The following is a 26,853-nucleotide window of genomic DNA, read 5'->3' on the forward strand; positions in this document are numbered from 1 at the left end:
GTAAACATGAAACGTGTCCTCTCTGACGCACCGTACTAGTAGCTGTACTGTGTGGCGCATGCGTGTTACAGGCGCGTCTGTCAGGTTGCAGTACGGTAGGTAAACAGTCCGTCCTGCTTCTCTTCCTGCTCTTTTATTCGTTTGCAGCTCTTTGTGCGGTGATGTTAGCGGGAGCGGAGCAGCTGAAGACGCTCTGCGCCGTTTGAAAACACTGTTAGCGGCATGTGACAGTTAGCAGCCCGGCTAGGTTGGCTATGCTGAGCTAGCTGGATAAAGTAGCACTAGCATGACAGACAGAAACGACCCAATAACCGGTTTTACCGACTCGGTAATCCGAGTACCGGCTCCTGTGTAATCGTGAATAAAAGGCCGAACAGCTCTGGAGCTGCAGCTCAGTGCTGACAGAAACCGCATGCTGTGTTTACAGTTACAGGAAGCGATGAGACTACAGGAAGTGGGATTCATGTTGATTTTAGATGTCTGACATTCAAAATAAGCCACACCAGAGGCTTCCTGGAGGCTGTTTAAAGAGCTGACGGGCAGAAACCAAGCTGCGCTGGCCCAGAGGTCACTGCAACCACATGTTTAACCACGGTTTAATCGAGGTAGCCTCAGACACCCTCAGAGGTTACAGATCCTACAGTCATGGTAAAAATATCAGGACACAGTAACTACAGCCTGTTTCTTTGGAGGTCTTTTAAATAAACACCTGCAGTGATCGGTCTGTGTCATCACTGTGGGCGAGCTTTGGTCCGCTCTTCTTCAGGTCGTTGAGGTTTGCAGCATTCGTTCATGCAAAACTCTCTGAGCTGCACTTTGGTCTCGTTTGTTCCAGAGGTCTCGTGTTTTGTTCAGATGCAGCTTTTTCTGGTACCCTGAGCATCGTCGGGGTGAATTTGCTGGGCCGTCCACTCCTGAGAAGATTGTGTCATTGCATGAACACATCTGAATGCTCCAGACCTGCAAACTGCCACAACTTCTCGTTTTATAGAGGTGCTCACCCTGATGATGATCAGTTAATAAATGCATTTGATTAGCAATGCTTCCCTGCGTCTCATCCTCTTAATTCCTGTGGAAGCAGTGAGGGTGGAACTTGTGTTCCTGCCATTGGCACGGCTGCTTTGCAGTCCCAGCTCTCACTTTATTCTTTAAACATCTTTGAAAGTTTAAAGTTGTCACAAAAATTTGGAGTCTTAATGACTGAATCTCTGTTTTGTTATCTTTTACACAGTTTTGACAGTCACACTTTATAAAAGTTTAGTTTTACAGTTCACGTTACAGCAACAGTGAGATGATGTCACTAACCATAAAAACATCTTTCTACTTGTTTCCAGCTTGTAGTTTTCCTCTACAGGCATAAATTACACATCATAACTCTTTCACCTGATGTTTCTGTCCTGCGATGCAGAAACCTGTAATAAAACTTGAAAAAAATAAAGAATGACAGGAAATGAGTGTTTCTGCTTCTAGGGAACGCCACACGACAATGAGAGGACTTGTTGGTTCATGTGTTTGTGTGTTTCTGTGTGCAGAGCAGTGAGATGGACAGCGGGGAAGCTCACGCCCAGCGGCCGGTCACCTTGGACATCGCCGTGGAGGATGTAAACCAGGAAGTCTCAGCTCCGGCCCCTTCTGAGGCGACCATAGGTCAGACTCCACCCACAGACGGCGGTTTGCCCCAGGAGGACAGCATCGATCTAGGTCGGGACTTTGCCACACCACAGGACGACAGCAGTGCCACACCCTCAGAGAGCCTCATGGACAAGCTCAACGACCAGATGATGGAAAGCGTCATGATTTCTGAATCGCCCAATAACAGCGAGGAGGATGACGTGGTGCCCATCGATTCTCTCCTGGATGGAGGTGAGGAGGAGGAGAACGTAGCGGAGGGAAACCAAGAGGAGCAGAGCGAGATCGGACAGAATACGACTGAGATTAAAGTTTCGGTGGAGGAGCAGGAGGAAGGAGGCTTGCAGGAAAAACCAGAGGAGCTGGCGACCAGCGCCGTTTCCCCGGGTGAGGTGAAGAGTCCGTCTGACAGTCGCAGCGAGGAAGCGGCACCGGAGATCGCCAGAGCGACCAAACCGAAGGACGAGCCTGTCCCCGTGTGCACCATATTCAGCCAGGGCACCCAGCCCAAGTCTCTAGTGCCCGACGGCTTCCAGCCCACCCTCATCAAGTCGCCCAGCTTCAGCATGGGCGGCGGCGAAGACGTCGTGACGCCCAATAAGATGGGAGGGCCGCTTGTGTGCCAGCCTAGCCCGAGCCTCAGCAAGTTCTTCACAGATAATGGACAGACCAACCCGGCGTCCGACTTCTTCGACTCCTTTACCGCCCCCTCCTCCTTCATCTCCGTGTCCAACCCCAATGCGGAGATCCCTCCAGGCTCCGCCCACGCACCCGAGCGCCAGCTCTCCTCCACCTCCTCCTCCATCTCCACCCCCGGAGGGACCCTGGACTCTGGCGCTCCCACGCCGAGCTCAGCGTTCACCCCTGCTGAACCATCCCCCAAGCTCCAGCCACCCACACCTCAAACAGCCTCGGCTCCAGGCTCCGCCCCCACCTCAGCTCCAGCTGCCCCACCACAGCCCTTCAACCAGCTGTTTTCAGGCAGCGACGACCCGTTCGCGACGGCGCTGAGCCTGAACGAGGCGGACAGGCGCCACGACGCCTGGCTGCCGTGCGAGGAGACCAGAAAGGTGCTAATCTCCGTGGCAACGCAGCAGTACGGCCCCGCCTACTTGGAGAGCAGCAGACTGACCATGCCAGGACTCAAGTTTGACAACCTGCAGGTAGAAACTCTGATCGCTCAGCAGTAAACCCACCATGCTCGTGTTCAGGTGACTGCGAGGACGTTTCTGTCTTGTTGCTTTTGGATGATGTTGAATTTCTGTGTTTTTAAAAACAGGGCGACGCCGTCAAGGACCTCATGCTCCGTTTCCTGGGAGAGGCGGCGGCCGCGAAGCGTCAGGTCCTCACAGCCAACTCCGTGGATCAGTCCTTCAACGGCCTCAAACAGCTCATTGTGAGTCCCTTTAGTTTGTGAGCAGAGCATCGCTCGACGTTCACGTGTGCGTGGAGCTGGCGTTCTCCTCCACCTGCGCGGTGTCGTCTTTAACTCTGCACTAACCTGAGAAATCTGCTGATTTTGGTTTCTGGACAGGATTTCGTTGCTCTGATTTGTGCTGATTCTTTTCATTGTACACAAAGTTAATAGTTTCCTGTTTGAAACGGTGAAAAAGGTCAAACCAGCAGGTTGGAGGAGTGGGTGGAGCAGCCAATCATTTCGCTTGAAGTCATACACGTGGCAGACTTTCAGCGTGGCTGAGTTTAGGAAAAGATCCTGATTCACTTTAAAATAAAAGTTTTTTGTTGTCTTGGTTTCCACGGTGACGTGCAAAGTGATTACTCGTGTCCATGAAGAGAGAAAAAACACAGTCTTACACCCTTTGGCTCCACCCAAAGAAAGTCACCCACATGGTGATCACAGACTCAGGTGGGCCACTCGTGTTTACCTGCCTGATCACATAAACAGTGGTGTTGTGCACACACGGGTCCATGAACACCACAGAGGCACATCATAGAAATCGTCCCAGAGAACAGGAAGGTGACCTTTCTTGGGTCAGGTGACACTGGAGAGGCAGATTTGAAGAGCAGGAGATGGTTTTACTGTTGTTGTTGTGCATAATTTGAACAGTGTGCGTTTTAAGTTGAATTCATGGAGTTGTTTGAAAGCATATCTGCAGCTCTGATTGTAACCAGAAGGGCTCAGGCAGCTTTTGCGGATGGACTGTAAACGCTGGTCTAGAAAACAGGTCACTCTGTGCATTTGTAATTCTTGCACCAGGCTCCTCGGCGGCGGCTGCAAGGCTCTGAGAGCTCGTGCTGTCCTGCAGGAGCTTTCTGGAGGTAAACGAGTAAAGCGGCGCTCGGCGTCCCGCGGCGGCTGCAGCCTGTCTGACCTCCTGACAGTCGGCGTTTCTGCTGAAGCCGCTGGCTGCTTTCGGTCTCAGCTGACTGAAAACAGTGAATCATTCGCCTCCCTTCTCTTCATATCCTGTTTCTTCTCCTGCCAAGCATAAAAATGCGTGTGTGTGTCTTTGTGACCGTGCAGTCTCACCTCATTCCCTCCGCTGCTGCCACCATCCATCTCTCGTCTACCTCTGCAGCCCTTGTGCGTTCCCTCCATCATCATTTCTGACCCACAAACGACCCTGAGAGACGCTTGTTATTTAAAACATATGCACAGCAGCAGCAGCAGCAGTGATGGAGAGAGGAGGAGGAGGAGGAGAGGTGGAGTGGAGAGATGGAGAGGTGGAGATCCACTCGGCTCACAAGTTCTCTCTTCCTGCTGTGCCCATGTATTATGCATAGGACTGCTGTGCATATTTCAAGGGCCTTCTGGACTTGGTGTACACACACACACACACACACACACACTCTCGATATGGTGCTTTCAGCCTGCAGTCAGCTGCAGTATATGGCGTAGGTGAGTGTGTGAGGATCATACGCTGTCTGCTGATTGGTGTGGGTGGCTCCCCGGAGCAGGAGAGACGGCGAGGCAGGAAGGTGATGCGGGCTCGCCGATGAATGACGAGCAGAGAGAGCGAGCATCAAAGCAGGCTTCGCCTGGACTCACAACTTTTACCCACAGAGCGTATGAAAGATGGATGCAGCCGCCCTGATGTCACAGATGGCCTTCGTTTTCCTGGAGGTCGCTGCTCGCGCTGCCCTCCTGCTGTGTTTGGATCTTAGATTATTGGAGGCGAGCTGATAACAATGTCTGTAAAACAACAACCTTGTTTATTGAACAGTTATATCATTATGTGAAAGACTGAAAGCTCCAAAGCTGCTCCTGCACGTGGAGCGCTTCGGGATCCCTGTGACTCCTCCTCCTGGCTGTTCTGATCGGAGCCCATTGGCTGAGACCTGGAGCTACAGCAGACCTGGGTCCAGGACGGGTCCCTGTGGTCCCTGTTCTGGGTTGGAAGTTGTCATCGTACGGGGTTTTCACACAGCCATCCAGGGCACGTAGATAACATATATAATCCATAGAACGAGCCTAGAAGTGTGAATGAGGCAAGTGTTGAATATGAAGCAGTCCGTTTACCGTTCACATAAGACTAGAAACATTCATGAAAGAATGGCTCAGCTCACCTGTGCTCAGAGGTCACCGACTTTCTGGAGAGTCAATCGCTGCAGACCTCAAAGCTCATGTGACCTTCAGATGAGACTACTGCATTTGGGAATAAGTGTGCTTGTAGCTCAGCGTGCACCGTTATTGTATGACCTGTTAATGTGCGGTTTCGTGCCGTTTGCTCGGAGTAAAGGCCTTTAGAGCGACGACCCCCAGCTTTCATTGGGGCGGTTTGCAGTTCAGTCGGCACCTCAAAGCTCAAACCTGGAAGAGGGCAGAGTGCCCAGTCTGAACCGGGCTGCTCGACAGTGATGCGGACGCTGTACTGGTCTGTTGTGCAGAAGACAAAGCTGCTGGTCGATCCGTGACCACAAGCTGTGGGCAGAGACCAAAAAACAAGCTCCAGGATAGACGCAGCAGAAATGAGCTGAACGATGTCGGAGCTCTGAGTTGACCTGAGGATTTGAGTCTGAGGAGGTGTGTCCTGTGCAAGGCTGCAGAGGCTGCATGATTGGACAGGTGGAGGCTCTGGGAAAGCCTCCCAGAGGAGCTGGAGGAGATGGTTGCAGAGGTCTGGCTCTCTGTGTTTTTGCAGGAGATGCCGGTGAAGTTTCGTTGTTCTCAGAAGTGCTTGAGCAACACTGGATGTGTCAGAAGTCATGCAGTGGTGTCCTCAGTGGAGCTGCCTGACACAGAAGAGCTTCAGATCTTCTCTTTGCTGAATGTGCAGACGCTGTGACGCGTCTCACTCTTATATTCTTCTCCTCCACATCAGCACGGCTCGGTGCCACAGACCTGGAAATCCCACATAATGTGATACTTGAGCGCCTTAAAGGATCTTCTCTTTTCACTCGCCTCTTTTTTTCTCGGGGAGTTCAAAGGTCAGTGCGAGCTACAAGGCGGCTTTCTTTCCTTCTGCTGCCGCCTCGGATTCGGCGTCTTGCTTTTGTTCTGTGAGGCAGATGATTTCCAACACGGACTTGAACCCGCGGCCTCCGGCTGAAGGACGACATCTCTGCTCGCTACATCCTGCTTAATAAGGAGCTTGTGTGGCGTTGCTGACATAATAATGGAGCACTGAGTCACTCCGGCTGATGAATGGATCCGACACCATCTGCCTCCTCCATCTACGACCATCTACTCGCATTCAGATGATTTACTTACCAATAAATTATGAAATTTTCAAACTTCCAAGATCAAACAAACTCGTAGATCAAAGCTGTCGTAGGCGATGTAGCTCGCTGAGCTGGGAGGGGAGGTTAAGATTCAGAAAACGAGAGGATGTGAATGCACGCAGGCATACACACGCACACACACACACACACACATGTGCACACTTAGGGAAGTGCAAATGTCAGAAAGCTTTAGGCCATTAAAGGTGCAGCCTGCTGAAGAGTGATGCCTTTAAAGACAGCTGATCGGTCACGTAGAAACAGAGGATGGATGGTGTGTGTGTGTGTGTGTGTGTGTGTGTTTGCACGTGTGTGTGTGTGTGTGTGTGTGTGTGTGTGTTTGCGCGCGCGTGTGTGTGTGTGTGTGTTTGCGCGCGTGTGTGTGTGTGTGTGTGTGTGTGTGTGTGTGTGTGTTTGCGCGCGCGTGTGTGTGTGTGTGTGTGTTTGCGCGTGTGTGTGTGAAGCCTTTTGCTCGGTTGACACTCGTCGCTGAGCTTTATCCTGCCGTGCGGCGTCCTGTGTGATGCAGAGGCCGCTATGAGCTGGCAGAATGAGTCATGCTGCAGAGCCAGAGTGTGACTGCACCCACTGCCACTGTTCATGCACACACACATGTGCAGCGAGGACACAAACACACACTGAACACACTCACTGGAGGGTCGCGAGTCTGCACTTCCTCTCTCTCTGACTCTTGGCGTCGGCCTCTCTGCTCTCAGCTGATGAACGAGGACATCAGAGCTGCTGGCACACACCACTGTGCTGTTATTCAGTAATCTGATTACAGTTACTACTCTTCAGTTATCTGCACAGCGGGGAATCGAAAAGTAAAAATAATCAAACGTGCTTTTTTCCCTGATCACGTCTGATTTCTGTTCATGTGGAGGAGAAACGACAGACTTTTTTTTCATTTTTATTAAACATAAAAACATAAAAAGAGCATCGCAGTAAAGATCACGCAAAAATACTTCAGCTTCGGGTGCGAGGGGGAAAAAAAATCCAGGACTAGCTGACTAATCGTCGCTGTTGTAGCTCGTCGGTACCAGAATAGCGAGTCGTTTAATCTCATTGTTAAAATTTTAATGGATGACCAGTGCCGGTGAAGTGTTACGCAGCCTCCTGCCACCAGATGGAGCAGCGTTGTTGAGACTGCGCCTCATGTGTTTGTGAACATTATTACAATCAGATCGCAGATACGTGAGAGCGTTGGAAAAGAGGTGGACGCACTCTGCCGTGCGATACGGTGAGGAGTTCAGTCGTTATGGAGGCGTTCAGGGGAGATCCGCTGCTCCTCCACATGGAAAGGAGACGACTAAGGCTGTCGGCTCCCGGGCGTTCCCCCAGCTCGACTTCAGATAAGCGGAAGAAAACGGCTGAATGTTTTATCATTTTAGATTTGAACCTTTATTAAGGTGGCCATCATGAATTTTTGACCAGCGTGCATCGTTCATAATACACGACTTTGTTCTTAGTTTCTGACATTTTCCATTAAACGGTTGTTAAATTTCACTTAATATCTGAGAGTTTGTCAGTTTTAAATGAGTCTGTTAGTCTCATTGTTCTTTTTCCTTCATTTAGTCGATTAAGAAATTAGTCGTAGGACCATCTCTAATTAAATTTAGTGAAGTGAACTGATATCATCATTTTAAGTCTGTTTTTATAAATAAGACTTAATGATAATCAGCTGTGTGGCCAAGCTTAGACTGCGCTGGTTTTCAGTAGCAACTGGTTGGCGAGAGGTTGCTGCTGCACCGACAACCTCTTTGTGATTGATTTGATCCCTGCATGATGGCTGTGGTTGCTCGTAGTGTGCGTGGAAGATTTAGACACTACCAGCTGCTCGCAACTGGCAGCGTCTGCCTTCAAAGTAAAAGTTCCCCTTTATAAAGATGCGACTTTTACTTTGAAGGTGAACTTAACTTACAACAACAGTAACAGTTATTCTAACATAAAGGCCCTACAGTAATATTGAGACACCCCAACCATCAGATGACCCCTGACCTTGGTGAGAGTGAGAAGAAAGAACTTTAACAGGAAGACGCCTCCGGCAGAATCAGCTGTCTGATTGGTTGAGGATGAGGCGAGAAAGCTGGGACAAAGTGCACTACTGTTCTGTGAGTAGTTGGCGACCTTCTGCAGACAGGTTTGCGTCTTCCATGCAGACTACAGGTTACCATGGCAATCTGAGGTTTACCATGGCTGAGATTTCGGTGCAGCACCGTCCCCGTGACCAACGCCAGGTGACGGTCTAGGCTGACCTAGACAACGTCACACGAGTGCTTTTCATGTTGCGGCTGATTGGCGTGAGGCGGTCCGATCAGCAGCGGTTGTAATAACCTAGTGTCGTCCTCCATGTTGGCAGCCTGGTGCGCTAAGCTGCACTTTCACAACAGGTGTGAGCGTACGGCTGCAGCCTACATAAACACAGCAAGGTGAAAACAACTGGCAGGAAGGCTTAAACGTGCCCTTCAGCACCGCAGAAGCTGACAGTGCATTACTGCGAGCTCGGCGGCACGGAGGTGTAACGACGGAGGAAATGACAGCTACGTAGAAAGGTTACGATAATGACAAGTAAAGGTTAGAGCAATGATATCAAAGCCGGCTGCAGCTGCCGGGTCGCTGCAGTGATTATAGGGGTGTGTCTGTCTGACCCGCCAAGGTGGGTTTAACGCAGACACACACACACACACACACACACACACACACACACACACACACACACACACACACACACACACACACACACACACACACACACACACACGCTGGCCGTGGGCCCAGGCAGCTTCATAGTGAGGGAGGGGAGCGAGGTTAGAGTCTCCGGTGGGATGCACGGAGGGAAGGAAGTAGGAGACAGAGATGAAGGAGATGGGGGAGGGGCGGGGGCGGCGATGCTAATGAGGGAGACGGATGAGGAGCAGCCCGGGGTGGTGCTGAGCTGGAGTCTAACTCTCTGCTGACCACAGCGGGGACGAGAGAGGAGACAGAGGTCACCGTGAAGAAGAGGAGAGCCAGCCGAGCTCATAGATTATCCAGCCTCAGCCCTTCATCAGCTCTGCAGAGGAGACAGAGCCGCGCGCTAGGCCGACTCTCACCTGTAAACCGTACTGTTAGCTGAGCTTAGTCGGTTACGTGTTGCCAAAGTTACATCAAAGTGCAGCGAGGTTTGCCAGCCAATCAGAAGCATCGAAGTTTGGCTGGTCACCCGCTCAGGGTCATGTTCTCGTGCTGCTTTCAGAGCAGCTCTGCTTTTTAAATCTTTGACTTAGAGATGCAGCTGCTTAAGATACTCAGCACCCGTCTTTGTGTTTAAACACTAATACAGTATTTTACTAACACTACAGTTTCATGGCTAATACGATTAAATTAAGAATATAGATGTGCTGATATGGACTAATGTGCCGGGAGTGAAACAAAGACGCATCGTTTGATGGAAATTACCGACCCACAGAGGCCCCCACCTGCAGTGTCAGAGCCTGCACTGGTGCAGCGGTCCTGGGTTCCTCCTTGTGCACACTCTCACCTCACGCGTGCCCGCCAACATCGGGGCGTGGCCTTCGTGAGACAACAGTCGGTCGGGTCCAACCTGGTGGACAGAAACGTCCCCGAGGATTTCTATTGGATTTAGTTCAGGCGAGCGTGAGGTGGGCGCTGCACCAGTGTAGGGTCCGACACTGTCCAGGGATTTCATCCTGACACCTAATGGCAGTCAGGGTGCTGCTGGCTGGCCTGTGGTGGTGTGTACGTCCGTCTGTCTGTCCCCTCATGCTTCCTGCAGCGACGCCGAGCCAAGTGCAAAACTAGTGAAAAACAGAAAAGATGAGGAGGGAAAATTTCCAGTGTCCTTCGCCTGTGAAACATTCCTGTTTTGCGGTAGTCTCACTGTCCACCTGTGGTTCATTTCATTAACACCAAAGCCCCCCCAGCCCCCCTCTGCTCCTGCACTGACCACATCAACATGGCAGAGGTTTAACTATGCTGGGAGTCTTTCCTGCTCAGTCAGTGCAGCTCCTGGAAGCAAAAACGATGTCAGTACCTCCCTTAGCTTTAGTTGAAGTCCTCTCGTGTCTCTCTTTGCTGGTTCTCCTCCAGTTTGTCAGAACAGGAGGAGACAAAGTCGGGGACTCCGTCCCATAATGTCTGAAATCCCAGTTCAGGTGTTTTCCTCTGGTTCTTCTCTTTGCCACGCCTCAGGATGTTACAGCACAGGTATGTCTCACCCTGGGGGGTGAAAAGTGTCTCTGTAAAGTGAAATAGATCAATAAGCTCGATAAGGCAAAATAAACAGAATAGAAATGTTTTATAAATGTAGTAAAACAGTGACGTTCAGCATGGCAGGGCGGTGGGAGGGATATTTGGGTCATTCCTAAATACGACTGGCCCGTTACATCACGTGTCTAAACGCTGATGAGAGGGTCAATATCTGCAGCTCGCTGGGTTTAAAGCTTTGCTCCGACTTCCTCTGCCACCTCCATCCGTGATTTGGGATTGGCACTACAGGGCCACCATAGGGAGGACTGTGATGGAGGTTTCTTCCTGTTAAAAGGGAGGGTTCCTTCCCACTGTCGCCGAAGTGCTTGTTTAGAGGGGCTCATATGATTGTTGGGGTCTCTACCTTACATTTACAGTCGGTTCTGTGTGTTGTGTTTAGTTTTCTGTGCCCGGCTGTGAGACTGAGTACATGAGCAGCTTTACTAAAGTGTGACGTGCTCACAGCTTATACCTGCACTGCTCGCATGCCTGTCGCTGCGAGCTAAAGAAACAGATCAGTGTTTCCAGTATTCGGGTTGATTTTCATCTATGAAGACTGTGTGTGGAAGATTGATTAATGACACTGCAGCTTGACACTTTGCCAGCCGTGAGGCCTGTCAGGTCGTCAGCGGCGTTCTGGGATGGCCGTGTGCTTTCTGTCGCTGCTTGTGCCTCAGACCTGATGCAGAGCTCTCGAATGCTTCTGCAGCATCGCCGGGGTAACAACTAAACCTTCAAACACCATCCGGCAGCGCGTTCGTCCATCAGCGGCTGATTTGACCCACAGGAGCGTCTCGGGGAGCGTCGGGCGGAGATTGCTGCATCCCGCCGCGTCTCTGTGAAGAGACAAAATGACTGCTGCGTGAAGCTGAGTAACCAAACTCGACGTCCTTCAGCTCGAGGGCGGAAAGCGTCCCCTGGTTCGAGTGTCTGCAGACCAGCTACACAGGCATCAAAGCACCTTTTTCTCTTTTAGCATATCACGAATGTGTTTTTTATTTCCCACACCCTCTGTGTAATCCGACATGCAGGGGCTTAATTGAAGCAGTGCTGCAGCTCCCTGCGTTAAGCAAAGCCGGTGCGAGGAAGCCTTTTTATGTCTGCCTCGCCTGGAGGCTTTTGGGTCTTGCGAGAGAACGAGTGGGCGTTCGTTTGTTCATCAGGCTTTGTTATGCTGGAGTTTTTTAAACTCACTAAAGGATAGGCGCACTGAACTTCCGATCTTCAACGCAATTAAGGAGCCTCACCCCTTTTAAACTCACGACGAGACTAATTATGAGTGTGTGTGAGGGGGGTGTGAGTAAGTGGGAGTTTGGGTGAAGCATTGTAATGCTGCTCAAGTCAGAATCATTCATAATTAGAGTTAATAAAAGTGTTTTTATGTTATTTTTGAAGCCTCGATGTGCAGAGATGGCCTCATCAGTGCTGATGCAAACTGACACCAGAGCTCAGCCTCTTAAACGTTCTGTCCTTCATCCCCTTTGCTTTGATTTCTGCTGTAAGGACGTTTAAATGTGCCAAATCAAGCTGCAGTTCCTCTGACGTCCACTCGAGGCTCCAGAGGTGAGGCAGTAGACGCCTGTGTCACACCCACCGTGCAGGCGGGACGTCACACGTCACTCAGGTGACCAATCACACACCGTCCAGTGTGTGATTGGTCTTTCCTCCATCGGCGGGGTCAGACCGACGTTTGCTGTGATCCGACCCCGCGACCTTCCCACTCGAATCCCACGACCTGCTCGCTCTCTCATCAAGGCTTCGCTACAGCGTTCGGGCTGGTGACAGTGTCTGAGCGTGAAGTTATAGTTATGTAAATCCTGAAGTTTGGCTCCTTGTGACGCATGTTTCTGCATTTTTGCTCCTTCCTCTCCTTCTGGCCCAGAAAGACCTGCACGCAGCAGAAAGACGAATATCACCAGAATTTAGCTTAAAAGAGCCACAAAAACATTTATTTATCTGTTAAACCAAACATCCAAAACAGGGCTGTCAGCTGGGATTTAACACAAACAGGAGCTCACACCTCTGTTAGCACGATGAACCCCACACCAGCCATGCTATTGGTCAGATAAGTAAGACCACGCCCCTAATAATCCAAACTTTAAGCCTAATACGATGTAAACAGCTGTTACAAAGGAGTGAATTCTCTATAGAGACCAACCAGTTTGTGTATCAGGCTGTAAAGATTTAACAGGGGAGTCTACGGGGCTGACTCACTGCTGGCGCCCCAGCTGGACGGTAGAGGAACTGCAGGTTCAGGGTTTGGATTTTCATGTGCCATAGTGAAGAAAACGTTGAAAAACAAACCCCTCCAATATGTGGGGCCACACTAAAGGTCATTTACTTCCTGCTGTCTCTTCCCCTCCTCACGCAGACACCTGTCTTCCTCTCGCACCCCGTGGCGGTGAGCGGCGTGCTGTAGCATGCTGCAGGAAGTGTGTGTGTGTGTGTGACTGACTGCAGCTGCTTTTGGCCATCCAGGCTGCCTCCTCGTTTTCAGCTTCATTTCCCGCCCTAATGAAGATTCAGAGGCAGCGCAGCGACTGGCACGGCGCAGGAAGGAGAGGACAGGAGGAAACGGTGAAGGGAGGAGGAGGAGGGCAGGCAGGAGTGAGAGTCAGATGAAAGGGAAGGAGGCGAGGAGGAGAAGGGAAGTGGTGATGAAGGCTGTGATAAAGAGAGCAGCCCTCTCTCTGCCTCTCTCTCCTAATTAGCTCGCCGGCTGTGATGAATGGCGCAGCACTTAGGACCCAATCGGCGAGCCGACCTTGTCATGCGTGTTGATGGGGTGGGGTGACTCTGCACCCCCCCCTCCCGGCACACCCTCTTACCTATTGTACCTCCTCCTGTGGAAGCAGATGCTGATATCTGGGCATGTGTGCACTCGTGTTCTCGGCCTTAATGACCACACACACACACACACACACACACACACACACACCTGAGTTCATGTGGTCACTTTCACTCTGCGGTGTTAAAGGCACAGCAGGATCAGCTCAGGGTGACTCCTGCAGTGTTTCAGTGTCTCTGCTGCAGGATGGAAAACATCCACCCGCGTCTTCTGGACATGAGCTGATTTAACCTTTGACCTTTAAGGTCTTTGTCATGTCACATGAATTCAGAGGTGCAGTCATGAGTCGTCCTGCTGCTCAGTAACGCAGGTAGAGTTATGTTTAGGTATTTAGGTACTTCCTGTCATCTTCATCAGGCCAGAAAGGGTTGATGCTCGGTGAGACTCGGGAGCTGTTGTAGCCTGGAACGTCCAGGTGAGCTGCATCAGCTGACGCTCCTCCTGCTGCTCGGTCCTTCCTGGAGACGGTCGTCATGAGCAGCTGTAGTTGACAGGGTGGATGCATCTACAGCTGACACTGAAACAATCTAAGTGGCACTTTTAGAGGGAACAAGCACGTTTGGTGAACTGTGCCTTTAAAACAAAGTCTCCAACAGTCTCTGAGTAAAAAAGGTCATCGAATCCTCTCGAGCCGGCCGGTCCTTCCAGAACCTTCTTTGTTCTGAGCTGCATTATATTCTGTCTGATGTCGGTTCCCCTCCCTCAGCTTCCTCTCTCTGTTTTTTTGTGTAACAGTTATTCTGACTTATTTCTGACGCCTCGTGTCTCGTCACCTCTCCAGAGCAGTAAGAACTGGCGTGCCGCGGTGGATCTGACGGCCCGGATGCTGACGGCTCACGGTCAGGGATACGGCAAAGCCGGCCAGCCGACCTCCCACACCACCGACTCGCTGCAGGTAAGACGCCTCGCTGGCTCCCGGTAGCATGAACCCCGTGTTCGCTGACAGATGTCGAGTCTGTCGAGTCTGCATCAGGCAGAAGTCTGAGATACTTTTGTTGTTTGCTTTGCCCTCATCTCATACGTTTTACTGCCATATTTTCCCCGTGTGTTTGTGGAGCTCCATCCAGAAGATGGATGGCTGCGCGAGCTCATTAAGAGGCCACCCCTGTGCTCGGCTCTGTGAATTAATTAGCCGTGTCGCTGCCTCATGCCACATATCACAGTTAGTTTTATGTTCTCAAACATCCCGGCTCACTTTTGTCCAGGAGTGGGAGTCCTCGTGTTCCAGGGGTTTCTCACATGTTGTGCTGCATGGATGTGCACATGTTAGAAACATGGCAGTAAAGTCTGTGAAGTTTTACCATTCATAGATCTGTGTGATGTCGTAAAGAGGGAATAGTCCCACCCACCTTTATGTTCAAACCTCCTATAGCCAATCGTCTTCAAAGGGGCGGGGCTACAATGACCTCTTTGACCTGTTGCCTACACCAAGGCACAGTATAAGACAGAAGGCTTATTTTGAACTGTGAATCATGCAAAGCTCCTCAAGTTGAGTGGACAGCAGTCCTGTTTAAATGTGCTGTAGGTTATAATAAACACACGTGACCGTCAACGCTGAGAGCAAAAGGTTCAGGCGCTTTTCACATGTTTGAGGGTTTTTTCATTTCCAAAATATGTAATAAAGTTCAGTGTTTGATTCACACTGAAATGGTCTGACACAGAACTAGAACCACAGGAAGAGTGCACACTGTGGGAGAACTGTCTTTTTAAAACAAAGCTTTTAAGACTCCCTGAATAAAAATGGCCACAAAGGTCGCTGGCTTCGTCCCGAGGCCGCTGGTCCTTCATGAAGTCTTCTTGAAGTTCTGAACACAGTTGACCTCGTGCCACCGTACAAACTCCATCACGCCGCCTCAGCCGGGTCGATACGCAGCAGCGTGTCTGCAGGGGTTACACATGCCGCTTGCGACCTTCTGGATCTTTCCGTGGCGAGGCGGTCCATCTTCCAGCTCGAGAGGCTCAGGGTGCAGCGTGAGCCCTGGCTTCTGTCCAGCAGCTGAGAGAATACAGTGCCCTCCAGATGTGGAACAGCAGCCTCCACTCAGACCTGAGGTGGAAGCACTGATTTGTTGATGAAGTAAAATGCTGTATGTATTCATACATTCATATTTGTGCCATACCCATGCAAAAGGTTCTTAGTGAGCCTTTCACAGTAAAAGCCTCAACTTACACATTGTGACAGCTGTGCAGAAGAAACTGTGGATAATCATCGAGGACATTATGTCTCAAAGTCGTGCCTGTAGTTTAACTCAGGAGAGTGGTTTCATCTGCATAGCAGGACAGCTGAATGTCACAGTGTGGGTCTGTGGGTAATGTAGTTTACCAACTGCGTGCGTGCGTGCGTGTGTGTGTGTGTGTGTGTGTGTGTGTGTGTGTGTTGCAGCTCTGGTTTGTGCGGCTTGCTCTGCTCACCAAGCTGGGCCTTTTCCAAAATGCCGAGCTGGAGTTTGAACCCTTCGGCAACCTGGATCAGCCGGACCTCTACTACGAGTACTACCCCACTGTGTACCCAGGCAGGAAAGGTATGGACACACACACACACACACACACACACACACACACACACACACACACACACACACACACAGCCTCAGTGTTGTATCACGGATGTTCCTCGTGGCGTTTTCTGGGTCATAAAAGAAGAATAAATCTGACTAGACTTAAATCTTTATTTAAAGTCTTTCATCGCACCGTCATGGAGTAAACACAACTCTAACTTTCGCACGTATGAAACTGGGTCGAGAAATGACGACCGCGGCCCATCGCACAGACGTGGTTACTGCCTTTGCGTGACGGCAGCCAACCAGGTGAGTCTGCGGTGACGCTCGCGTTATTTCTGCTGCTGTTATTGATCACAGATCAGAGGCTCGAGCAGAGCCCGCTGCGTGTTGCAGTCGTGCATCTCTTCTGTCCGTGAGCTGCTCGCTGAGGCCTCTGAAGGCTGAACGGTGAAGCTCATGACGGTGCTGAGAGGCTGTTCTGCGAGCGCTGAATGCGTTATTAGGCTGCTCTCCGACAGGATTTAGCATTTTACCCACGTTTTTTTGTATTTTTGCAAGGATGCACCAGCATACCCACCACTGTCCTATTAAATATTCAGAGGAAAGTTGGTGCCAGGAGCTTGATATCAGCCTGTATCGTCGAGAAGCTCCAACAACTCCACTTGTCTCCAGCAGCTCTTTGGTTTTGTTTTTCCTCTTTTTACACTGCATGAATTGCTCTCTAATGTATTCCCATTACTTTGGATCTGCTTCGCCCCTCGGGCTACCGCAGTGTGAAGGCGGCACACACACACACACCCTTACATAAAAAACACTTGAAGCTACACTGCACAGCTCTCTGAAGAGCACCGATTGACTTTCCATTGCTCAATATTAAACGCTTTGTGCCCTGCTAAGGTGCTCACAGACAAACTGGCATGAGTTGTGTAGCCTGGCATCACAAGTCGAGCAATTCTCCAGCCCGACGCTCGCATCGACTATCTATTACCCGTGATCGCGCTCTTTGAAGGCCTTCTGAGACGCCTGGTCTGCGCAGCGGCGAGCGAGTGCTCGGGGAAGGAGCAGAGGTCCTCCGTTGGGTACGGAGAAAAGCTGAGTCCAGTTTGGGCTGAGAGACATCAGAACCTGCACACAGTTACTGCAGCGGGTTCAGAAGGAGAGGTCCCACCTGACCCGCTCACAGTCAGCTGTTTGTTCTTTTTGTTATATTCATACTGTGAATATTTTCAGACTAGCAGACCTCCAAGTATGCAGGGCCCAGTCCAAATCTGGTGCTTTTTCAATCGTGTTGTTTTTCCCCTCACAGCGTTGGAGCTTTGAGAAACACATTTAGACATTTAGCAGTCTAAAGACTGAATCTGTTTTCTGATAATTCACTGAAGAAAAACACCAAACTGCGTTCTGGCTTAAATTTTCAGGGCTCGTATCGCCGTGTGGGACAGGTGAATGCCCAGAACACGTAGCAGCATTATGCTTTTCAAAATAAAAGCCTTAGCATTTCCACAGACATTGGGCATTTGTTTCTTCTGAAGGCTTTTATTGTGATAGGATATGTTTCTATCCTGTTTGTCTTCAGTTCTTCGAGTCATATGTCCTCAGCACCTTCAGCTGTCTTGCCTTGATGTTAGTTCTGACCTGCTCCTGCTCACCAGTGTTAGCATCTTGGCTGCTGCCATGTTGTGTTTTTGTTTCCAGAAGTGACCATATTTGGAAAGAGGCCGTATTATTGGTCAGATTAAAAAGGCTCTGACAGCACAAACACAGCCCAGAGGTTCAGCAAGCAGCTACAGGCACCTGTGTTGCCATTCACCTGTCAGTCAAAGGGGCCACGCCCCCTAATGATGCCAACTATCCTGATCAATCAGGCTGTTTATTTTAGCATGGGCATCTCTGGGGACTGACTCACTGCTGCCTCTGCTGGATGTTAGAGGAACTGCAAGCTCTGGTTTAATCCTCATGCTCATATTTCCTTCATTATGAAGGCTGCTGCTATTACTAATGAAAGTAAAAGCCATAAATTAAATCTGCCGAAAACGACTGACACCCCGGGAGATGAAGAATAATGAATGGCAGAGAGTCGGCGAGGTCCCGTCACCGTGACGATAAAACCCTGTAACGCAGGGCGGGCGGGGGCAGAGCAGAGAGAGTGTCGAGTTGGAGCAGATAGACGAGAAGAGATGGAAGGTGAGATAGAGACGGGCAGCGATGGACCAGACTTTCACATCTGATGGCGATATCAAAGAGCCGCTGATCAAAGCCCGGGGACTCACCTGAATATAGGCTTTTCCTCAGGTGTGTGTGTGTGTGTGTGTGTGTGTGTGTGTGTGTGTGTGTGTGAGTGTGTGATGTCGAGGCAGAGAGATGAGTGATGGAGCTGAGCAGCACAGAGAGAGAGCGAGATGAGAGGGTTTAATAAGCAGCCATACGTAGCTCAGTGCCATCTGTAGGTTCCTGCCTCCAGGGCTGTGTGCAGTCTGTGTGTGGGTGGATGGCTTTATATTCTCATCCTTCTCCCGCTCTCCTTCCTGCTCTGTCCTCATCCCACCTCGTTTCTTTTTCCCTCCCTCCCTCCCGTCCAGGCTCCATGGTGCCATTCTCCATGCGGCTGCTGCACGCCGAGCTCCCACAGTACCTGGCTAAGCCCCAGGAGGCCCTGGACCGCCTGCACCACCTCAAAACCGTCTGCCTCACCGTTAGTACTCACACACACACACACACACACACACACATTCTGTAGTATTCACACAATAAAAGCACACACCCACGCAGAAGCACATTAGCCGTACAAATCCTGAAGCCCACCTGTGTAAACACACAGGTATGGCGGGATTTTGGAGTTATTGAATATGCAGATTGTAACACACAGAAGTGCTGGCATTCAACCAGATCTCTCACACACACACAGACACACACACACACACACACCATCCTGAAGTGTTAACCCCTCCCCCTGCTTCCTGTTCCTCACAGATTCTGGAGAACCTGGAGACGGGCTCAGCCGAGGACGGCAGCATGATCACCTTAACGCAGGAGAACAGACAAGGTAGGCTCACTATGAGCTGGCCGCAGTCCCAGAATGCATCACACTGTGGGAGGAGAGTGAGGTCACGGGCCCCCACTGGTAACACACACACACACACCTGGTGCAGGACTGCAGCATAGCTGATGCGGCGCTCTGTAGGTGTTTCTGCCTGCGCTGAATACCAAACGGCTTCTTTCCTGGCCGCGCGGATCCATACGGATCACTCCTGACTAGAGATGGCACGATACCACTTTTTTATGTCCGATACCGATATCATAAATTTGGATATCTGCCGATACCGATATGAATCCGATATAGTGTGTTTTTTAATCAATAAAACTGTTTTTTTAATATCTTGCTGCATTTTGTATAAGTTCATACTCAAGTTTAAATAAACAACAACACTAAAGCTATTCTGTTATACCTGTATGCAAAAAATACACTGCACCCAAAATATTTCATAGTTCAGCAACACTGATCAATCTAATAAACTTAAACCTGCTCCATCCTCCCTATTCTGGTATTTTAAAGAGTACTTAGCAGAAATATTAAGCAACCTAACTAATAGGGTTGCAAACTCCCAGCAAAAAAAAAAAAAAAAATAGGAACCACCCCACCCTCCACCTCATGATGCTTAATCGATGTAATCAACTTTAATTTGATGCAGGGTCAAAAAAAATGCACAGAAATAAATTATTTTTCAAGAATAATTAAATAGATTCAACATCTTTCTTCAACAGAATTGCAGACTGCACAGATGGTACCTTCCCAAAGGAAAAAGTACTATAGCTTACTAGGGTATATTAGACTTAACAGTTACTATATACAGTAATGGACTTCTATACATTTTACATCAGATTAAAACTTTGGGTGTAAGATTCAGATAATTATTTATTAAAAGCGAGACATTTTAAATGAGAATAAGAAAGAAAAGTATGTCTTTGTGCCCCCTTTTCCCTGTTCATGCCCTATCGGCCCCCCTGGCTACACTTTGCTAGATCCGCCCCTGCACAGTTACCAGCCGTCAGCTACGTAGAAAAGGATCCTGGTGTAGAAAGTAATATTAAATACATTCTAACAACAGCTTATCAAGCTTAAACGTGCTGCTGTTGTTCAGCCGCTGGTTTCCTCTTTCTGGTGCAAAGTGGGCCAAAAACAAAGAAGAGAGACGGACTCGCGACAGAAAAGCCGATCAGCTGATCATTGATCAGTTTCATGATTGAAGTAGCAGCAGGAGGGGGAGGGAGGGGGAGAGGCAGTCGCTCCATATATCGGTTGTTAAGCTTAACGTGGGAACGCTTTACAAACATTCAGAGATGAACTTACACACTTGCTTTACTTCTCTCTGGGATAACTTCCTCGGAGATGAAATGCTGGTTTGGTAGCGAGGCTACAAATACACACAGCCGCTCTATCACGTGACCACACTGCTCCGACGTGCTACGGTTATGAGCCGAGTTACGCCGTGTCGCAAGTTTTGTGAGGTGTTTTTTTGATATTTAATGGATCTGATTACATTTTTTATTTCTCTCCGATATCCGATCCAGTAATTTAGGTCAGTATCGGACCGATACCGATACGTAATATCGGATCGGTCCATCTCTACTCCTGACCAATCCGCTCACATCTGCTCAGCCACGCCAGGGAAACGGGTGGAAACCCACGCCTGACTTGATGTACACTCTGGTGTGTGCGTGGCTGTTTCAGGAAGTTTTCCAGTCTGAGCATGAGCAGTGGCGTTCGCCGCGGCGTGTTTTTAAAAGCAGTCGCGTCCTCTCTCTCCTCTCCCCGCCCACACCAACAGTCGACAGTCAATAACGCCGGGCCTCGCCTTCGCACATCAGACCCCTGCTGAGTGATTAGCTCTTCTCCCCAACACACACACACACACACACACACACACACACACACACACACACCATGAATAGTAATAGGCACATGAGCTCTTCCACTCTGTGTCGCAGTGTGTTTGTCTTAAAATAAACCCCGCTGTTTTTTTTTGGGGGGGGGGAGTATAGGGATGCCAAAAGAAAGAAAAACCCTCTTCTTCTTCTTCTCTTCCTGTTTGCAGCGTCTTTAAAGCTGTGGAGGTCTCGCCTCAGCCGGGTCATGTACTCCATGGCCAACTGCCTGCTGCTGATGAAGGTAGGTGTGTGTGTGTGTGTGTGTGTGTGTGTGTGTGTGTGAGAGATCTCTGATGCCAGCCTGCTGGAGGATTCACAGTGAAATCCCCTCAGACTGACCACTAATTGGATTCTTGGTCAGTGAGCGAGCGTGGGTGAGAGAGGTGGGGTCTGGTCACCTGTGCACAGAGACACAGTGCCATCTAGTGGTCGCAGCTCAGATTACACCACCCTGGGACTGTTCAGTTTACATTTGCTGGAATTTAAATATGCAGAGGTCCGACTCTGAATGAATAAAGATTTGATTTTATTCACGTTTAAGCTCCAACCGGGTCATGTGACATTCAGAGCCCGACGGTGACATCAGCGTCATGAAGGCTTTAATAACAAGGACGCGCCGTATCTGTTTATCTGAGACTATATTTGTGTATGTTCACATCTTTCTGTATACAGTCGTCTTCTGCTGTGGGACACGCCGCAGCGAATCATCTTCGTCATGCCTGTCCTCAGCACGCTGTCTCCGCCATGTTTGACAGTATTTGTGTTCATGAAGGGTCTCAGGATCACAGACTGCTGTGTATCGATTTCCAACTTAATCCGTCTCCAGTTTTAAACGTTTGGTGATTTTAAAAACGTGCCCATGAGCAGCACGCCGCCTCTGCAGGTCGTTTCCAGCACACGCCCTCCCCTCTCTCCTCTCTGACCCCTCTGTCGCCCACTCAGCGCTCCAGTCGCCACGTGAGTGATGTGGAGGGGGACGGAGGGTCACTCCGCCCGCTATTACTCCATATGTTTGATTAATGCTCTCTCTCTCCGCACCTAATCTCTGCTCTTTCTTTACCCTGCTCGCCCTCCACCTGTCTCCGCCTCCCACTGTTCCCCTCCGTCACCCTGTGTCCTCTCTGTCCTCAGGACTACGTTCTGGCTGTGGACACCTATCAGTCCATCATCCAGTACGAACCCCAGCAGAGGGCGCAGCTGCTCAGCGGCATCGGACGCATCTTCCTACAGGTCTGTACGTCTGTACTCCACCCTGCTGCTCCACCCTGTTACACCACCCTCTGTTACTCCAACCATTTAAAGGGGACATGTCACATATAAAGGCTAATTTACATCAGTGAGCTCTGCTCTGACAGCTGCAACTGTGTGAAGCTGCAGTTAAGAAATAAGAGCTTAAAGTTTTATAAACACACACACACACACACTCACACACACACACACACACACTCACACACAGACGCACAGACGCACAGACACACACACTCACACTCACACACACACACATACACACACACACACAGACGCACAGACACACACTCACACTCACACACACACACACTCACACACAGACGCACAGACACACACTCACACTCACACACACACACACTCACACAGACACACACTCACACAGACGCACAGACACACACTCACACACACACAGACACACACTCACACAGACACACAGACACACACTCACACTCACACAGGTCGGGGCTAACGTGCTGTTTCCCTCGGACAGATCGGAGACGTTAAAACTGCAGAGCGATTCTTCCAGGATGTGGAGAAGTCCGGCCAGGTGAAAGGCAGCCAGCAGGCTCTCGCCACATGCGTGCTAATGAACAGGTACCTGCATGCGTGTGTGCGTCTGTGTTTCATTTAGCACCTTCACGCCGCTCTGTGACGCTTTTCACAGGTCTCAGCGGCGTGCGATTTCGAGGAGGTGTACCCGACTCGCACACCGACGCTCGCCTCACAGACCTGCAGAGCTGCTGTAAAGTAGAGCAGTCTCGTACTTCCTGTGCTCGTCTGCGTCCGTCCGTTTAGTTATTCGACAAATGACAAACTGAAGTCACATGACTTCACCCGGGTTCGAGCACGCACACAGTCAGTATCTATAATTTGGCATCTTAATCATATTGTGGTTACTATTTTTCAGCTTTTTCAATAATATCTTAGCATTAAAATATCATTTTGATCAGTGGTTTGGATCAATGGATGATTAATGAAAGGAAACAGGAAGCTCGTCATCGCTACGGCGTTTCCTTTCGCCATCGGTTTATTAAACAGCTCCATGTTTCTACAGTTCAGTCTGTCTCGTCTGGTGTTTTAATATCTGATTTGAATTTACTCTGACGTTGTTGAGGTGCGTGCCTCGGCCTTTTGTAATGTTTGTAGCGCCCCCTGGGGGTTGTTGCTGTTTAATCAGGCCGTGATGAGGCTGGTTGCTCTGAGAATAAATGTGATTGGTCCTGAACAGAGCCCCTCCCCTTCTTTATTTTCTTAATGATTTTGACTTTGATGGCAAAACTTGTTGCAAGTTTTATTTTTTGAGGTGTTGAAAGAGTTCTGAAAAGCAGTGATTTTGTGGCAGCGGTTGGTTTAGTTGCTGCTGAGCTCGTCGGTGTTCAGGGATTTACCTGAACAGGTAAACACGTTTAATTAAACCTGTTTTCCAACCTGCGTCGAGCTTTCAGAGTTTGAAATGTGTGTTTTCTGCTTTCAGGGCCTTCGTCCACCTCAGTCAGAACAACTACGCCGAAGCACACGCCTCCTTCATCGAAGTGCTAAAGATCGACCCAAAGAACCCCGTGGTACGTACCGCCGCCGTCCTCCAAACGGTGCCCAGAACAGTCCTCAGACTGCCATCAGGCTGCCTCTATGGGCTCAAACTGTGCTCGTAAATATTTTGTACTTGTAAGTCAAAGTTGTGAACTGAGTTTTGTAACCTTGTAAACATCTGAAAATGTTGTGTTTGTGCATCTACAGATGAGAATGTGTGTTTGTAAAAAATATTTACACAAGTTACAAACTGTTTTTGTTAAAGTCTGCTTACAGATACAAAGCACAGCACTGCGTGTCAAACTCTGCGCTCAGGTTTCCTGCTTCTGTGCGAGTTTCAGCTTACACGACGAATTTTGACCCGATTTTTCTTGCTTTCAGCTGATTGGTCAGTGTCATGTCAATCACAAATGTAACAATCCAATCAGAGAACAGATCGCTGTTGGTGGGGTGCTTTACTGAGCTTCAGGTCCTGGAAGGGTAAATGCCTTTTACATGCCAGCCCAGCGTTTTCCTTCATCACGACAAAGGAAAACTGTGCGTGTCCGAGTGCGGCGACCTTTGTCCCAGGTTTATGTGCTCATACAGGGACATCCAGAGTCTTTTCAACGGCTCTGTGGACCTGGGGGGGCGGCAGTGTTGTGGAAACCACACACTCTTCACTAGTGGGGATAGTTACAAATCTTTCTTTGTTATGAATGAGCGATACATGTTTTTATTGAACATAATACAACACAAACTCTTTTAGAGGTGATAAAGTCAGAGAGATACGTGTTTTGAAACGACAAGGAGGAGCTGTCGCACAAAAACGCCAGCGCAACAAATTTTGGATCCTTAGCTCTTAGTTAGCGGTGAGAGTGTCTGCTGTGAAAGGGCATTTATGCTGTGCACTGTGACTCACAGCCATGGGCCCTGGTCAGCACTGACTTTGTGTTAAAGTAATACTGAAGTAATAATAGTATTTCTGGCTAGCACAACTTCATGCTTTCAACAGCTTCTGAAACTTCAGGGACCTGGCTTGTATGAGCCTTATATTCATATAAAGATCCTCCAGCTTCAAACTGTATTACCCTTCCAGGACCTGAAGCTCAGTAAAGCACCCCACCAACAGCGATCTGTTCTCTGATTGGATTGTTACATTTGTGATTGACATGACACTGACCAATCAGCTGAAAGCAAGAAAAATCGGGTCAAAATTCGTCGTGTAAGCTGAAACTCGCACAGAAGCAGGAAACCTGAGCGCAGAGTTTGACACGCAGTGCTGTGCTTTGTATCTGTAAGCAGACTTTAACAAAAACAGTTTGTAACTTGTGTAAATATTTTTTACAAACACACATTCTCATCTGTAGATGCACAAACACAACATTTTCAGATGTTTACAAGGTTACAAAACTCAGTTCACAACTTTGACTTACAAGTACAAAATATTTATGAGCCCATATTCCTCCACAGTGACATCATCACTCACACTGACTGCAGTCATTACAGTGCTGAGGTTAGTTTTGCACGCAGGCAGGCCGCTGTGGATCTCTTTGTTTCTACATCATCATTTAAAACTGCACTTTGTATTTACTCGCGTTACCTGAGACTTTAATATGTGTAATACTGAAGTTTGATGATCAGTGTGGCAGACACGTCATGTGTCACAAACATCGTCAGTGACGATGATGATGATGAAGACCAGTAATAAAATCACAGTAAAACGTCATTTTTAACAGTGAATGTAATACTCTGAGCTGCACTCATGTCCTTGTATCATTAACCATCACTCTGTATTATTAGCTTATGATAAAGTGTCACCAGCAGAGGGCACCAAACAACCACAGGCGAGCTGGTGACTGAGCAGGTTCCTGTAGGAACTACTTTCTTCATACTGGCTGCATCCTGCAGCCGTATCACTCCTCAGGAGGAAGTGTGCGTCTACTCTGGCTCATGTGACAGGAAAGGAACATTAAATGTGTCAGCCATTAGAAACCAAATAGTTTTGTGCTGCTCAGAGCAGCCAGTCAGACTTAAAGTGGGAGGAGCTAAAGCATCTTGTCTCAGACTGTTACACCGGTGGTGCACGGTTAAACCCTCCTCTTCCTCCGTGTGTTCGCAGGCCAACAACAACGCGGCGGTGTGTCTGCTCTACCTGGGCCGCCTGAAGGAATCGCTGGGCCAGCTGGAGGGCCTGGTGCAGCAGGACCCGGCGCAGTACCTGCACGAGAGCGTCCTCTTCAACCTGACCACCATGTACGAGCTGGAGTCGTCCCGCAGCACGCAGAAGAAGCAGGCGCTGCTGGAGGCCGTCGCCTGCCGGGAGGGCGACAGCTTCAACACGCAGTGCCTCAAGCTGGTCTGAGAGGAGGAGGAGCTTAGTTTGACCTCCCAGGCACAAAACAGCTGGTTTTATTGTCACTAAACAGATGAAGGGCACCCAATCATCATCATCATCCTCACGTTAACCCACAGGAGCAAAGCCTGCAGCAGCGTCCTCCAGCGCTGCACAACCACAACCCGAAAATCGTGTCCTCACCCCCTCACCCCCCTCTGACTGCTGAATCACACCAGAGCCAGTCTGTGTCTCCAGGTTCAACACACAGGTTTTTAAAAACAACAGATCTGAGGGTAAATATGCAGAATCTGCAGGAAAGAAGCTCGCCGGTTTCCATTTGTAGTCCATTTAACTGGACTACAAACTGGCCAACCATGTTTGAGTCAAAGGTTAAAGAGGGAACAAATTTACTGAAGCACAGACATCAGAGACCTGCTCCTTTTTTTTTTTTAGTGGCGGCAGGAAGAATTTTCAAAATAAAAGCCCCAGTGCAGAGCAAAGTCCAGAATAAAATCCCACATCGGTGTTTCCCTGGTCAGATGGCAGGACGGCTTCATGTTTATCACACATTTTAACTTTAAACGCCAGTTTAATTCAGGCGTGGCAGGAAGTGCACCGGGACGAATGTTTCCCACCTCGCCTTTTAATTTGAAGTCTGAGCCCACTTTGTGTTTTGGGAGGAACAGACGGGACGCTGGGGGCGGGTTGTCAGAGACTCCAGCGGGCATTATCCTGAGGCGCTCTGCAGACCGGACAGCTTCATTAACTGAGATCGACCCGCTCGTGTTTAACATGCACATATCAGCAGCAGGGTTTCCTTTGAGTCACCAATTATTGTATTTAAGTGATTTGTGTTTACTTCCTGTGCTGATCATATTTATGTAAATGAAATAAAATGTGGTTTTATGTGAAAGAGCAGCTCGCTG

At 49.4% G+C, this 26,853-nt stretch overlaps 1 protein-coding gene across 2 annotated transcripts; it reads left to right on the forward strand.

Moving 5' to 3' along the window:
- The first annotated feature begins 15 nt into the window (after positions 1 to 15).
- On the forward strand, positions 16 to 26,840 carry trappc12 (trafficking protein particle complex 12). Of its 2 annotated transcripts, none has more exons than XM_039603527.1 (12): positions 16 to 95; positions 1,533 to 2,792; positions 2,909 to 3,025; positions 14,187 to 14,300; positions 15,789 to 15,927; positions 18,486 to 18,598; positions 18,877 to 18,949; positions 21,000 to 21,073; positions 21,964 to 22,062; positions 22,571 to 22,674; positions 23,555 to 23,642; positions 25,712 to 26,840. In XM_039603527.1, exons 2-12 carry the CDS (start codon positions 1,542 to 1,544, stop codon positions 25,952 to 25,954), a joined length of 2,415 nt encoding a protein of 804 aa, XP_039459461.1. In that variant the 5' UTR covers positions 16 to 95; positions 1,533 to 1,541; the 3' UTR covers positions 25,955 to 26,840. The 2 variants fall into 2 exon arrangements, with proteins under 2 accessions (XP_039459461.1, XP_039459462.1); XM_039603528.1 differs by lacking the exon at positions 16 to 95 and adding an exon at positions 907 to 993.
- Positions 26,841 to 26,853: the final 13 nt, after the last annotated feature.

Source organism: Oreochromis aureus, linkage group 19 (genome assembly GCF_013358895.1).
Source record: "Oreochromis aureus strain Israel breed Guangdong linkage group 19, ZZ_aureus, whole genome shotgun sequence".
Classification (NCBI taxonomy): Eukaryota; Metazoa; Chordata; class Actinopteri; order Cichliformes; family Cichlidae; genus Oreochromis; species Oreochromis aureus.